Source organism: Panthera pardus, unplaced genomic scaffold (genome assembly GCF_024362965.1).
Source record: "Panthera pardus isolate Hobbes unplaced genomic scaffold, ASM2436296v1 HiC_scaffold_8, whole genome shotgun sequence".
NCBI lineage: Eukaryota > Metazoa > Chordata > Mammalia > Carnivora > Felidae > Panthera > Panthera pardus.
Genome location: NW_026527013.1, coordinates 51,856,280 through 51,868,796, shown reverse-complemented (window position 1 = coordinate 51,868,796; position 12,517 = coordinate 51,856,280). Strand labels below are relative to the sequence as shown.

The window sequence follows — 12,517 nt, the reverse complement described above, 5'->3', positions numbered from 1 at the left end:
TCTCTCTTTCAAAGTAAACAAACATTAAAAAAAAATAACATTAAAAAAAAAAAAAGATTCTTTCTCCCCCACCCCCTCCCCTGCTCATATACAAAAGAAGAAAAAGAAGGAAGGAAGGAAGGAAGGATGGAAGGAAGGAAGGAAGGAAGGAAGGATGGAAGGAAGGAAGAAGGAAAGAAAGAAAGAAAGAAAGAAAGAAAGAAAGAAAGAAAGAAAGAAAGAAAGAAAGAAAGAAAGGTGTCTGGGTGGATCAGTCGGTTAAGCATCCAACTTTGGCTCAGGTCATGATCACACAGCTAGTGGGTTCAAGCCCTGTGTCAGGTTCTATGCTGACAGCTTGGAGCCTGAAGCTGCTTCGGATTCCTTGTCTCCAACTCTCTCAGCCCCTCCCCACTCTCATTCTGTCTCTGTCTCTCTCTCAAAAAGAAATATTTAAAAATTAAGAATAAATAAAATAAAGTATAACTATTAAAAAAAAACAGGTGATAAATGTAAAAGTGTTATCTTACAATTTAGAGCCTAAATTTTCCACTAGCTGGAGGAAGACATGTAAAAATGTTATTCCTATGGAGAGCAGTGCATAAATATTATGCAAAATAGAAGATATCCATTAAAACTTACTGCTTTAAAACAGAAAAGTGAATCCATCCTACTACGGCAAATGAAATTCATCAAAAAGAGAAAAAAAAGATGAAATATCATTCAATATTGTTTCAAAATCAAATTTTCATGTATGACTGCTTCAAGGCAATGACTGACACTGGTTCTGGGAGGCAAGAAAGTGGGCTATGTTTCTGTACAGCACAGTCCTTCCTACCTGAGACAGGAGCTTTGGGTCAAGTCGGAGGCTGGTAAGGACATCCAAGATAGGAACAGTGAGTGAAGTATTCTCCATCAAAAGGTCACTGTGAATGGTGGAAAAAGAGAAAATCTATGCAACTTTTAACAGAGCTGAGCAGATAATTACTTAGAAAAATCACTCAGAGTATGGGAAGAGAAGATACACTTTGTTTCCACTGAATTTGTTTACAGTTTATTTCATTAAAAATTGTTTTGATTTTTAAAAAATACATGCTCATTACAGAAAATTCAAACAACAGAGTACAAACAAGAAGCTCTTCCTCACCATCTCTAGTACCCTGAGGTAACTACTACTGAGTTTGGCACATATCCTTCCTGAGAAAAGGAAAAAAGGAAAAAGAAAACCTACAACAGGAGTGTCTGGCTGGCTAGGTTGCTAGAGCACATGACTCTCAATCTCAGTAAGTTCAAACTCCACAATGGGCATGGAGCCTACTTAAAAAAATAATAATAAAGCAAGAAGAAGGCGGCGGCGGCAGAGGCGGAGGCGGAGGCGGCGGCGGAGGCGGCGGAGAAGGAGAAGGAGAAGGAGAAGGAGAAGGAGAAGGAGAAGGAGAAGGAGAAGGAGAAGAAGAAGAAAACCTACACCAATTACAATGAAGTATGGCAAGTAGGATAGATATACATGCAGGGTGCTACAGGAGCAGAGAACAGTGATGGATTCTAAGAAAAGGCTATGCAGAACGACAAGCTGGAATTAAGCAGGCCAAGTGGATGGTATAGTACTATACCCAGAGGGAGCATACTGCCCAAAAACACAAAGGCAAGCAATCACTGGACATTTCTAGAGGTAGCTTTGCAGACATCTAAAGAAAAGGAAGTATTACAAATTGAATTTTTAAAAACTATTTCAAGGATAAGCAAGAAATTGCATTAAAACAGAAACACTATTACATAGGGATAGTGTTCTCCCTTCCTTAATCACTGCCCTACCAATTACTATTTTTCACATAAATGATAGTAAGCAATGCTCTCAACACTGGGTCTGATGTGATGTACATCAGAATGAATCATTTAGGGACTAAAGAATATATAGATGTTTGATAAGCTCCACAAATGATTGGGACATGCAGTCACAACTGAGGACTCCTTGGGTGGAAGATATGCTAACAAAACAAAGGGATTATGTTTATACGCCTAATCATAACCCAGACTTCATATTCACAACAGGTATACCACTTTAAAAAAAGTAGATGGGTCTACTTTATGCATCAAATATATACTCATTATTACAAAAACAAGTCAAATCCCATACCTGTTCATGGAAGGTAGATGCCATCAATATGTTACCACTACTGTTTCATACTGCAGCAATAAGGCTGCCAGAGTGGGAACTTACTCACCTCAGTTCTTTCCCCACATCACCATGCTGGGAATCCCCTAGGATCTCAGGTAGGCTGGTAACAAAGTCATGCTGCAGGTACAGTGGAGCAATACTGATCAGCTGCATGACCTTGGTGGTGAGATCCTGCAGTGGAAGAGGCCATTAGAACTGTTGCACATTACCAAGAACAGAGAAAGACTTCCTCCTCGTTAAATGTATAGCTGGAATTATCTTGTGTATCATATGACACCTATACATAAACTCAAAGCCTAAATGGAGAGGTAAATGACCCAGGAATTTTCACACATGGGATGGTACATTAAAAAAAAAGTACAGTGGATACTATATTATCTAATGGGTCTGTTATATACTTTACTTCATTTAATCTTCACAACTCTGGAGTCTGTGTGACAATTCCACCGCCCCCTTTTTTTACATTTTTTTTTTTTTTTTAAGTAGGCTCCATGACCAACGTGGGGTTTGAACTCATGATCCAGAGATCAAGAGTTGCACCCTTTACTGACTGAGCTAGCCAGGTACACCGATAGTTCCCATTTTTAAAATGTGAGGATATGTGCTGCTCAAAGATACACAAAAAGTGACAGACCCAAAATTCTAGCCCACAGGAGATTCTAAAACTCATGTTCTTCCAAATAAAGATTTAGCCTTAGAATGTCTGACAAAAATTAATAGAATGAATTAATGAATTCTGAAAAGAAATAGGCCTTAACCCTAGGCTCAAAAAAGATCCAATTTTTTGAGGTGCTTAATAACAATTCACATTAATTGCAAAAACTTTCTAAAACTTTCCTCATATGCAATCAAATTAAATATTTGCAGTGCGGTAGGCTGGTGTGGGATCTCATACCTTTTGAGAAATAAAACAGTAATCTCTCAACTTTGGACAGCTACTTAACTTCTTTTCAATTCTTTTAATTTATTTAATAGATGATATCTACTCATCATAATTAGAAAAAAAATTTTTGGAGAAATTTAAAAGGTGAAATATCCATGATTCTCAAATTATGACAGGAGAAAAAAGCTAACAAATAAACAGAAAAATGTGAATTTTCAGTTAAGAAAAAAAAACCCTGCAAATTCCAAAAGTTTGGTTAAATTTGGAAAACAGACTCTCTAAATCTAAGAGACAGAACAAGTCCCAAAGCCTACCTTGCCATCCACAATTCTGTCAAGCCATTTCAGCTGACTGATGATGAGTCTGGGCATGTTAAGTCCATCACTGTTCACACTGAAATGTTAGGACAAGAAGACAGAAACTTAGCCTTTCTGACTTACACAACAGCAAGCCTTAATACTGCACAAAACATTTCAGACACTGAATGAACACTTACTGAACATTTACACATTACAAGCTGTGTTAGACAGACATATGATACAAGAAAATCATGAGACGTATATGTTGAGAAAGATCCAAGAAGATGCACTAAACTGTTAACAGTGGCGGCATCTGGGGAGCATTTAAAGAAAGGTTAAGAAGGGTCTGTAGAGTGGGGCACCTAGGTGGCTCAGTTGGTTGGACGACCGACTTCAGCTCAGGTCATGATCTCACAGTCTGTGAGTTCAAGCCCCACAACAAGCTCTTGCTGACAGCTCGGAGCCTAGAGCCGGCTTCAGATTCTGTGTGTCCCTCTCTCTCTGCCCCTCCCCCACTCACACTCTGTCTCTCTCTCTCAAAAATAAAAAGAAAAAAAGAAAAAAATTTTTAAAAAGTTAAAAAAAACTTTTAAAAAAAGGTCTGTAGAGTATTTCTTAATAATAACATAAAAAAAATCAAGGCGATAAATTTGAATAAACTGAGTAAGAAGAATATTTTTATTTATTTATTTACTTATTTATATTTATTTTTTAATGCTTCCTCATTCTTGAGAGAGAAACACAGGGGACGGGTAGAGAGAGAAAGAGACAGAGGATCCAAAGTGGACTCCAAGCTCAGAGCAGAGAGCCAGATTTGAGGCTCGAACTCACAAACCATGAGATAATGACTTGAGCTGAAGTCGGGTGCTTAACCGACAGAGACAGCCATACGCCCCTATTTATTTATTTTGAGGCGGGGGGGTTGTAGCAGAGAGAGAGGAAGACAGAGAACCTCAAGCAGGTTCTGTGCTGTCAGCACTGTCAGCGCAGAGTCAGATGCGGTGCCAATTCCACAAACTGTGAGATCATGACCTTAGCTGAAATCAACAGTTGGACACCTAATCCAATGAGCCACACAGCCCCAAGAATATTTTTAAAAGGTAGAATATTAAATACATCACTATGATAAGTACCAATAAAAGCAAGCACTGTGCTTTGGAAACACAGAAGGTCAAATTAGATTATGTAAAAGTACTGAAAATCATTTACAGATGAAGAAATTCTGGCTCACTTATTATTTCCCCCAAAATGACAGTCTCTGCCTTCCTCAATCTCCTATGTCTACAGTTTTGGACAACCTTCCATTCCTTTCCTTGACCGTGTTCTCAATGTTTGTTTAGTGCAGTCAAATGTAACTGCTGAAAAAGACATAAAGCAACTAGTGTGAGCCATTCAGGCAAAGCACAAATTTGTAAAGAACTATCTGTAAGTTTACTATTATTATTATTATTATTATTATTATTATTATATACAAGGCCTAGAAAAAACACATATTAGGGGTGCCTGGGTAGCTCAGTTGGTTAAGTGTCCAACTCTTGAATTTGGTTCAGGTCAGGATCTCATAGTGTGTGGGTTCAGGCCCCATGTCAGCCTCCACGCTATCAGCTTGGGATTCTATCTCCCTCTCTCTCTACCCGTACCCTGCTTGCTCCCTCTGTCTCACTCTCTCTCTGAAAATAAACTTCAAGAAAAAAAAAGAAAAAACACATTAAAAACGAGAAAGTAGGGGCGCCTGGGTGACTAAGTCGATTAAGCATCCGACTTTGGCTCAGGTCATGATCTCATGGTTGGTGGGTTCAAGCCCCGCATTGGGCTCTGCGCTGACAGCTCACAGCCTGGAGCCTGCTTTGTCTCCCTCTCTCTCGGCCCCTCCCCTGCTCATGTTCTGTCTCTCAAAAATAAATAAACATTAAAAAAAAATTTTTTTTAAATTAAAGAAAAAAAGAGTATGCAAAATCTAAGGAAGGTTTTGATACACACAACCTAATACCCTTCAGAATGACTTCAACCAGTTTATTATGTTCATTAGTAATGTAAAAGCATGACTGTTCATTACACTGAATAACAAAGATTCTTTGAGAGTGGAAAAAAATGTATTTATTGTTTTAAATTTGTATTTTTAATTATTAATGAAACTGAGCATTAATTCGTTTTCAGTGTTTATTTTTGACAGAGAGAGAGACAGAACATGAAAGGGGGAGAGTGAGGGAGGGGCAGAGAGCAAGGAAGACAGAATCTGAAGCTGGCTCCAGGATTTGAGCTGTCAGCACAGAGCCCCATGCGGGGCTCAAACTTGCAAACCACAAGATCATGACCTGAGCTCAAGTCGGACACTTAACTGACTGAGCCACCCAGGCACATCCCCTACTTTTTATTTTTTTTAAATGTGAAACTGAGTATTTAAAAAAATGTTTGACACTCTTGTATTTCTTTGTGAATTATCTATTTGTGACCTTTTTCTACTTTTCTATTAGGTTGTTAATTAAAAAAAAAAAAAAAAAAAGTCACACACATACATCATAAAATTGAAAAGGTAAAGAATGGTATTCATAGAACATCTGACACCAAGCAATTGGCTCCCCTCCTTGGAGACAACTATTACCAGTTTATGGTATATCCTTCTAGGAACATGCAGTCATATAAACAGATTAAATTTTTTTCAAAATACACCTAGTAAAATCTTAGTAGTCACTTAAGAATCTGGTGTCACGATCAATATGACTTTTAGAGAAACCAATGTTTCACAGTAATCTTTTCAGAGAGAAACTTAAGTACACAAAAGTAATTTAAGCATTTCAGAGTAATTCCACTTACTTTTCAAAAAGAAATTCTGGCAACTTTTCAAATAAGGTTTTGATAATGGCAGGCTGAAAAAGAAGACATAAGGAGTTAGGAGATGGTCTTGAAATACACAACAGAAATATATAATTAGCCATAATGTGCTCCAACAAGAGCTCTGGGAGGAACAACTCTGGTATAATCAAAATCTCATTTTAAGAATGGCCACTTGAATGCTGGCTATATCTCGAATATAAGTTGTTGAAATACAAAGACTTGTCATTAATGTATCTTTAAAAAAATTGCAAAATGATTTATGCAGTATTAAAATAATCAGATAATAATATTAAATATGATGACAACTGTTAGTTCATGAAATGCAGACTTAAAAAATTATCCAACAGTTTGCAAAAAGAGAAGATTTCACTCCAGAGGAACAAGAGGGCTCTTAAATTTAATCTAACTAAATTATACTGAAGATTTCCAAAGAGAAGGAAGGGATAGGAGTGTGGGAAGATTAGCAGTGGGAAAGAAAAAAAGAGAAAAAAATGGAGGACAGGGTAAAACAAGAATTTCCACTGTATATGTTTTTATAATGTGAAACATTTAAAACATGTCAAAGCATTATCCACTCAACATATTAAAAGAGAGGAGGAGGAAAAGGGTAAATCAAGTTAATAAGCAAATAAAAACCTATATAGGAGACGATACAAATGTGAATATGGCAGAGATATATAAGGTACACAGACACACAAGAGGAAGCTTTACAAATCAAGAATCAGAGGCTGAGGGAATATAGAATATTTTAAAGAAATGTACTGAGCTAATTAAATTAGCTCAGTCCAAAGCTGCAGATATTGGCTTACCAGATATATTTCTGCAACAGGGCTATGGTAAACTACTGCAAACCCAAACTCTCCGATTAACCCTACCTGACCCTTTATGCCATTTATACTTGGGCATACACCACAAATCACATCCATCTATTGTTCACAGAAAATGTGGCACAGTCTCACCTGTAATATGTCAATTCCCAGAAGCAATTTAATGAGGCTCTTAGAGTAAGATGCGCCCATGCTGTTAAAAAAAAAGACATTCGTTTTCTGTTCTGTTTTCCCTGTTTTAATATTTTTACCATCTTTTCTTCATAAAATTGGTTAAATATACAGTATTTAAAAAGAAACTATCCTCTTATACCAGAAATACAGAACATGAGAAGATGGCTCTTAAACCAGGCTGTTAAGAGAGTTAAAATTCTATCAACACAGATGAGACACACTCCAGAAAACACCCTGGGCTCTTAGTCTCATAAACATAAATTAATAATTTAAAGGTTAGGTTAAAACTGAAGAAAAAAGAGTTGCTTTTTCTTCTTCTTCTTCTTCTTTTTTTTTTTTTTTTTGAGAGAAACAGGAAGAGGGGCAGACTGAAAGAAAGAATCTCAAGCAAGCTTTATGTTTAGCATGGAGCCCAACGCAGGGCTTGATTCCACGACCCTGGAACCATGACCTAAGCCAAAACCACGTGGGACACTCAACCAATGAGCCACCCAGGTGCCCCAAGAAAAAAGGGTTATAAAAATAAAGTGAAATTACAAAAAAAATGCATTCTCCCCTCATCCCCAACCCGCAATTTGGTTAGTGTTAACAGCTTAAACTTCAGCAAGATTCTATGCCTCCACTCCATACCTGGCTTCCTCATCCTGCAGACGTTCACAAGACAAAAGGCAGTTCCTGAAACTGTCTTGGTCCTCAATGTAGGATTCCAGGCCACTCACAAATTCTTCTATTATCTTAATGACATTGAAAAAAAAAAGGTTAAGAGTTAAGATTTTTAGTTTAACATTTGCTGTAGATTAACTAAAAATCATTCTAGCCCATTCAACTTTATGCCTGCATCTTTTTTTTAAATTTTTTAATGTTTATTCTTGACACAGAGAGAGAGAGAGTGTGAGCAGGGGAGGGTCAGAGACAGAGGGAGACAGAATCTGAAGCAGGCTTCAGGCTCTGAGCTCTCAGCACAGAGCCTGATGTGGGGCTCAAACTCACTAACCGTTGAGATCAAGACCCAAGCCCAAGTCGGACACTTAACTGACTGAGCCACCCAGGCACCCCTATGCCTGCATCTTTAAATCCCCAATTCCAGAGTAGTGCTGGAAAAAGCAAAAGTACCAGGAAGAAACACATACTTGGGGATAAGAAGGATGTTTCCTCAGAGTCTGAAAGAGCTTCTTTTGGAAAACAATTTGATCCACAGCTATGAGGAAAAAAACAGATGGTCACCAGAATCTTTAATATCTCCCACTATACTTTTACTTTCCTAAAGACCTATGTTTCCTGCCTGATGAAGCCAATAAAGATATTTTCAACCTAATTTCAGAGCTAAATTTTCTAAACCCATCGTAAAACAGATTTAGCTCTGATAGAGGATAGCTATTAAGTGTACCAAAAAAGATATGCCATAATCTTAGCAGAATAAAGTAATCTATGCCCTAAAAGCAGAGCTTTACATGGCTTTATAAATTTTCGTCTGAAATTATTCTGACACAGATCTAATTACTCTCGAGTATTAATTTATTTTTCCACAATAAAACACAAAGTAATACAAGTATATAATTTTTTCTAAAAAAAATTAGAATTACTTTACTTAACATGCATTAATCAGAACCAAAAACTATAACAATATTCTCTAAAAAGCAATTTCAACGTTAATTTTGTCTCAAGAAAGACAATACTTCTATTTTTAATCTTCATTGCCTCTATTTCGAAAATCCATGATTCAGTGCTGAGCCCTGCACCAAACCCAGAGAAAAGATTTAAATTAAAATATTACTTAGTTGATTCTGACTCTCTCCTGTTTTAAGAATAACTCCTGATGTTTTAAGAAGCTTTATAAAAACATTGTCGTTTTCTTCCACTTCATTGTGAATATGAGACTTCTTTGTCTTCTTGGAAAGTGGTTGCTTGCTGGCTTCTGAAAACAAACAAAATTTTCAAGAATGTGACAAACAGTAAAGATTAAAAAATGTAAACTTTAGAATAACCCTAAGAGGAAAGTTGATGGGTTCTTGAAGAATTATATTGAAATTGATGCTATAGTAAAATTTTATCTCTAACAATGGTCAGACATAGTGGCGTACAAATAAAACAATCAATAAATAGAATTATTTTTATCTATTGCATTTTGATTTGGAGAATTCAAAACATGCCACTTCTAATAAAAATAACCATGGAACTGTTTAATCACCCAAATTCTAAAGCAGTCAGGGTGCCTCAAACTGTTGTTTGCAAACCACTGCACTGGAATCACTGAGAAGCTTATTAAAAGCACATTCTTGGGGCACCTGGATGGCTCAGTCAGTTAAGCATCTGACTCTTGGTTTCAGCTCAGGTCATGGTCTCACGATTAGCGGGATCGAGCCCCATTGGGTTCTGTGCTGTCAGTGCAGAGCCTAGCTTGGATTCTTTCTCTTTCTCTCTCTCTACCCTCCCCTGCATGTGCATGCTCTCTCTCTCTCAAAATAAATAAACTTAGGGGCACCTGGGTGGCTCAGTCGGTTAAGCGTCCGACTCCGGCTCAGGTCATGATCTCACGGTCCATGAGTTCGAGCCCCACGTCGGGCTATGTGCTGACAGCTCAGAGCCTGGAGCCTGCTTCGGATTCTGTGTCCCCCTCTCTCTCTGCCCCTCCCCTGCTCATGCCCTGTCTCTCTGTCTCAAAAATAAATAAAACATTTAAAAAATTAAATAAATAAATAAATAAATAAACTTAAAGGGGCGCCTGGATGGCTCAGTCGGTTGAGCGTCTGACTTCAGCTTAGGTCATGATCTTGCAGTTTGTGAGTTCCAGCCCTGCATTGGGTTCTGCACTGACAGCTCAAAGCCTGGAGCCTATTTCAGATTCGATATCTCCCGCTCTGTCTGTCCCTCCCCTTCTTGTGCTCTGTCTCTCAAAAGTAAATAAACATTAAAAAAAAAAAAAGTGCATTCTTAGGTCACATCCCATAGTTACTCAATTAAAATCTCAGGTATGGGTCCTGGGCGTGTGAATTTTAAAAAGTTCTCCAGGAGGTAATAATCTTGATGCACGCAACTTGATGCAGGGGTAGAAAGAATCAGGCAGATTCTCCTGCATCAAGCCTTTGACTACAAAGCCCAGAGTGGTTTTATCCCAAGGTTTTCAACCCAAGAGAAGTAATAAAACATAATAAATGGGGCGCCTGGGTGGCTCAGTCAGTTAAGTGTCCGACTCTTGATTTTAGCTCAGGCCATCTCATGGTTTGAAAGTTCAACCCCGCATCAGGCTCTGTGCTGATACTGCGGAGCTTGCTTGGAATTCTCTTCCTCTCTCTCTTTGCCCCTCTCCTGCTCGAGTTCTCTCCCTTTCTCTCTCTCAAAACAAACAAATAAATTTAAATAATGATAAACAAAACAGATACTTGAAATTAAGTATGATTATTTATTCTTCTCCTTTAATGATGTAACAAGTTAGAACTACCTTAACAGAGTAGATGAGTATAATAAATGAAAAGACAATCAACCTCTTTTCATGAGAACTCTTAGGGCCTCTGTCCACCACATTCTCATATGGACAGAATTTACACTGTTTCTTCACCCTTAATGTGTTTTCCTTTCCTTCATACATCAGTCTATCTGTATTGTAATTTTTTTAACATTTTACTTTTAAGCAGTCTCTACTACACCCAATATGGGGGGGGGGGGTCAAACTCATAACCCCGAGACCAAGAGTTACACACTCTATTGACTGAGCAAGGCAGATGCCCCCATAATTTCTTTTAAGGGAGGAAAGGGGACCACAAGTTTAAAGGATACAGACTATGTTGTACCTTTTTCTCACCATCTAGATGATGTAAGTAGATGAGCTCTATAATACTCATTCCTCTTAGGGATGTGGAGACTGAAGCTCAGAGACAGTGGGCATGCCCAAAGTCATACATGGAATCAGAGGCAGAAACTCAATCCCAAATCTCCTGATACCAGATTCTGTGTGTTCTAACCATTAAGTCGTGATGATTCCCAGCTTGAAAGGAGGAACTTTCTCTGTAAGTGCCTCACACATTTGTTATAGGAAATAAAACAACAAATAACTAGATACTTACTGGAAGCCTCTTCTGTCAGGCTTTCTTTATCCTCCAATTTTGACGGCCTTCTCTTGGGAACCATTCTGACCAAAGTCTTCTGTAATTAAATTACTTTTGAGAGCAAAGTCAGAGGGTAGAAGTTACCCTCTAGAAGCTAGATAAATCCTGAAAAGTCAAAGCTATAGCTCAAAGAAAACTACTCTATCAAAAGCCAAAGAACTTCTACACTTCTATACCAAAGAAGTCTTTACATTAATACTGTCTAAATCCAGGTGCTGAGAGAATTTCAACTCCTGTATCTGGTCAATACTCCCCTGCTTTCAAGACTTTACCTACTTGCCTCTATAGCCAGACCACTTTCTTCCTGCTGAAGGATAAAACCCAGTTCTCTTTCTGACATTCGAGATCCTTCATCATCTAGCCCCAATCTACCATCTCCTTTAACTCGTTAATACAGGATTATATGTTGGAGACTGTCCCAGGTGCTGGGGTTAGAATTGTGAACAAGACATGATCCCTGCCCTCAGGGAATTTAAATTATAGTAATGAATGATCTTGATGTAGTTACTTAACTACATTGTGTAAGTGCTACAAAAGTACAGGATGCTATGAGGGCTTACATGGACATTTAGTCTAGATATGGGTAGGGGAGATGAAGAAAAGCTGGGACAATTTTTCAGGGATCATCTGAGAAAATGGTATTAAAGCAGGGACCTGAAGGCTGAAACAGGAGATTACCAATAGAAGATGTATGAGAAGAGTAGTCCAGGCAGAGAAAAACTCAACAGTGAACAAGTAAGGAGCTTGTAGTCAGAAATGAAACTGCAGAGGGGTGCCTGGGTGGCTCAGTGGGTTAAGCATCTGACTTCGGCTCAGGTCATGATCTCATGGTTGATGGGTTCGAGGCCCACATCGGGCTCTGTGCTGCCAGCTCAGAGCCTGGAGCCTGCTTAGATTCTGTGTCCCCCCTGTGCTCCTCCCCCACTCACGCTTCTCCCACTCTCGCTCTCAAAAATAAATAAGCATAAAAAAAAAATCAAAGAAGAAATGAAACTGCAGAGGTAGGGGAGGGCCTGAACCACATTAAGGGCCTCCTAGTGTCTCTCATAAACCAGAACATTCCTGGTCTCAGCACTTTTGCATAAGGTTTTTTTTTTCACCTGAAACGCTCCTCTCTGCTTGGAAACTACTAATCCTGAAAGACATGGCCAAATGTCATCTTCCTTGAAAAATGTTCCTCCCATCCCCAAGGCGGTTTGCAACTCCAGCTTCCCTGTTCCACAGAGTGTATATAGGAT

General features: G+C 38.4%; 1 protein-coding gene across 3 annotated transcripts in view; it reads right to left on the bottom strand.

Annotated features, from left to right (window-relative positions):
- FANCD2 (FA complementation group D2) overlaps positions 1 to 12,517 on the bottom strand; it is a 62,577-nt gene that overhangs the window by 49,234 nt on the left and 826 nt on the right. For 2 of the 3 annotated variants that reach the window (XM_019428188.2, XM_019428190.2), the window contains exons 2-10: positions 11,238 to 11,316; positions 8,951 to 9,091; positions 8,307 to 8,374; positions 7,807 to 7,910; positions 7,135 to 7,195; positions 6,155 to 6,207; positions 3,356 to 3,434; positions 2,205 to 2,329; positions 818 to 905 (exon numbers count right to left, since the gene is read on the bottom strand). In XM_019428188.2, coding sequence (XP_019283733.2) covers positions 818 to 905; positions 2,205 to 2,329; positions 3,356 to 3,434; positions 6,155 to 6,207; positions 7,135 to 7,195; positions 7,807 to 7,910; positions 8,307 to 8,374; positions 8,951 to 9,091; positions 11,238 to 11,301 — 783 coding nt within the window. In that variant the 5' untranslated portion in view covers positions 11,302 to 11,316. Of the gene's footprint in view, positions 1 to 817; positions 906 to 2,204; positions 2,330 to 3,355; positions 3,435 to 6,154; positions 6,208 to 7,134; positions 7,196 to 7,806; positions 7,911 to 8,306; positions 8,375 to 8,950; positions 9,092 to 11,237; positions 11,331 to 12,517 lie in introns of all 3 variants that reach the window. The other variant, XM_019428189.2, reaches the window with a different exon arrangement.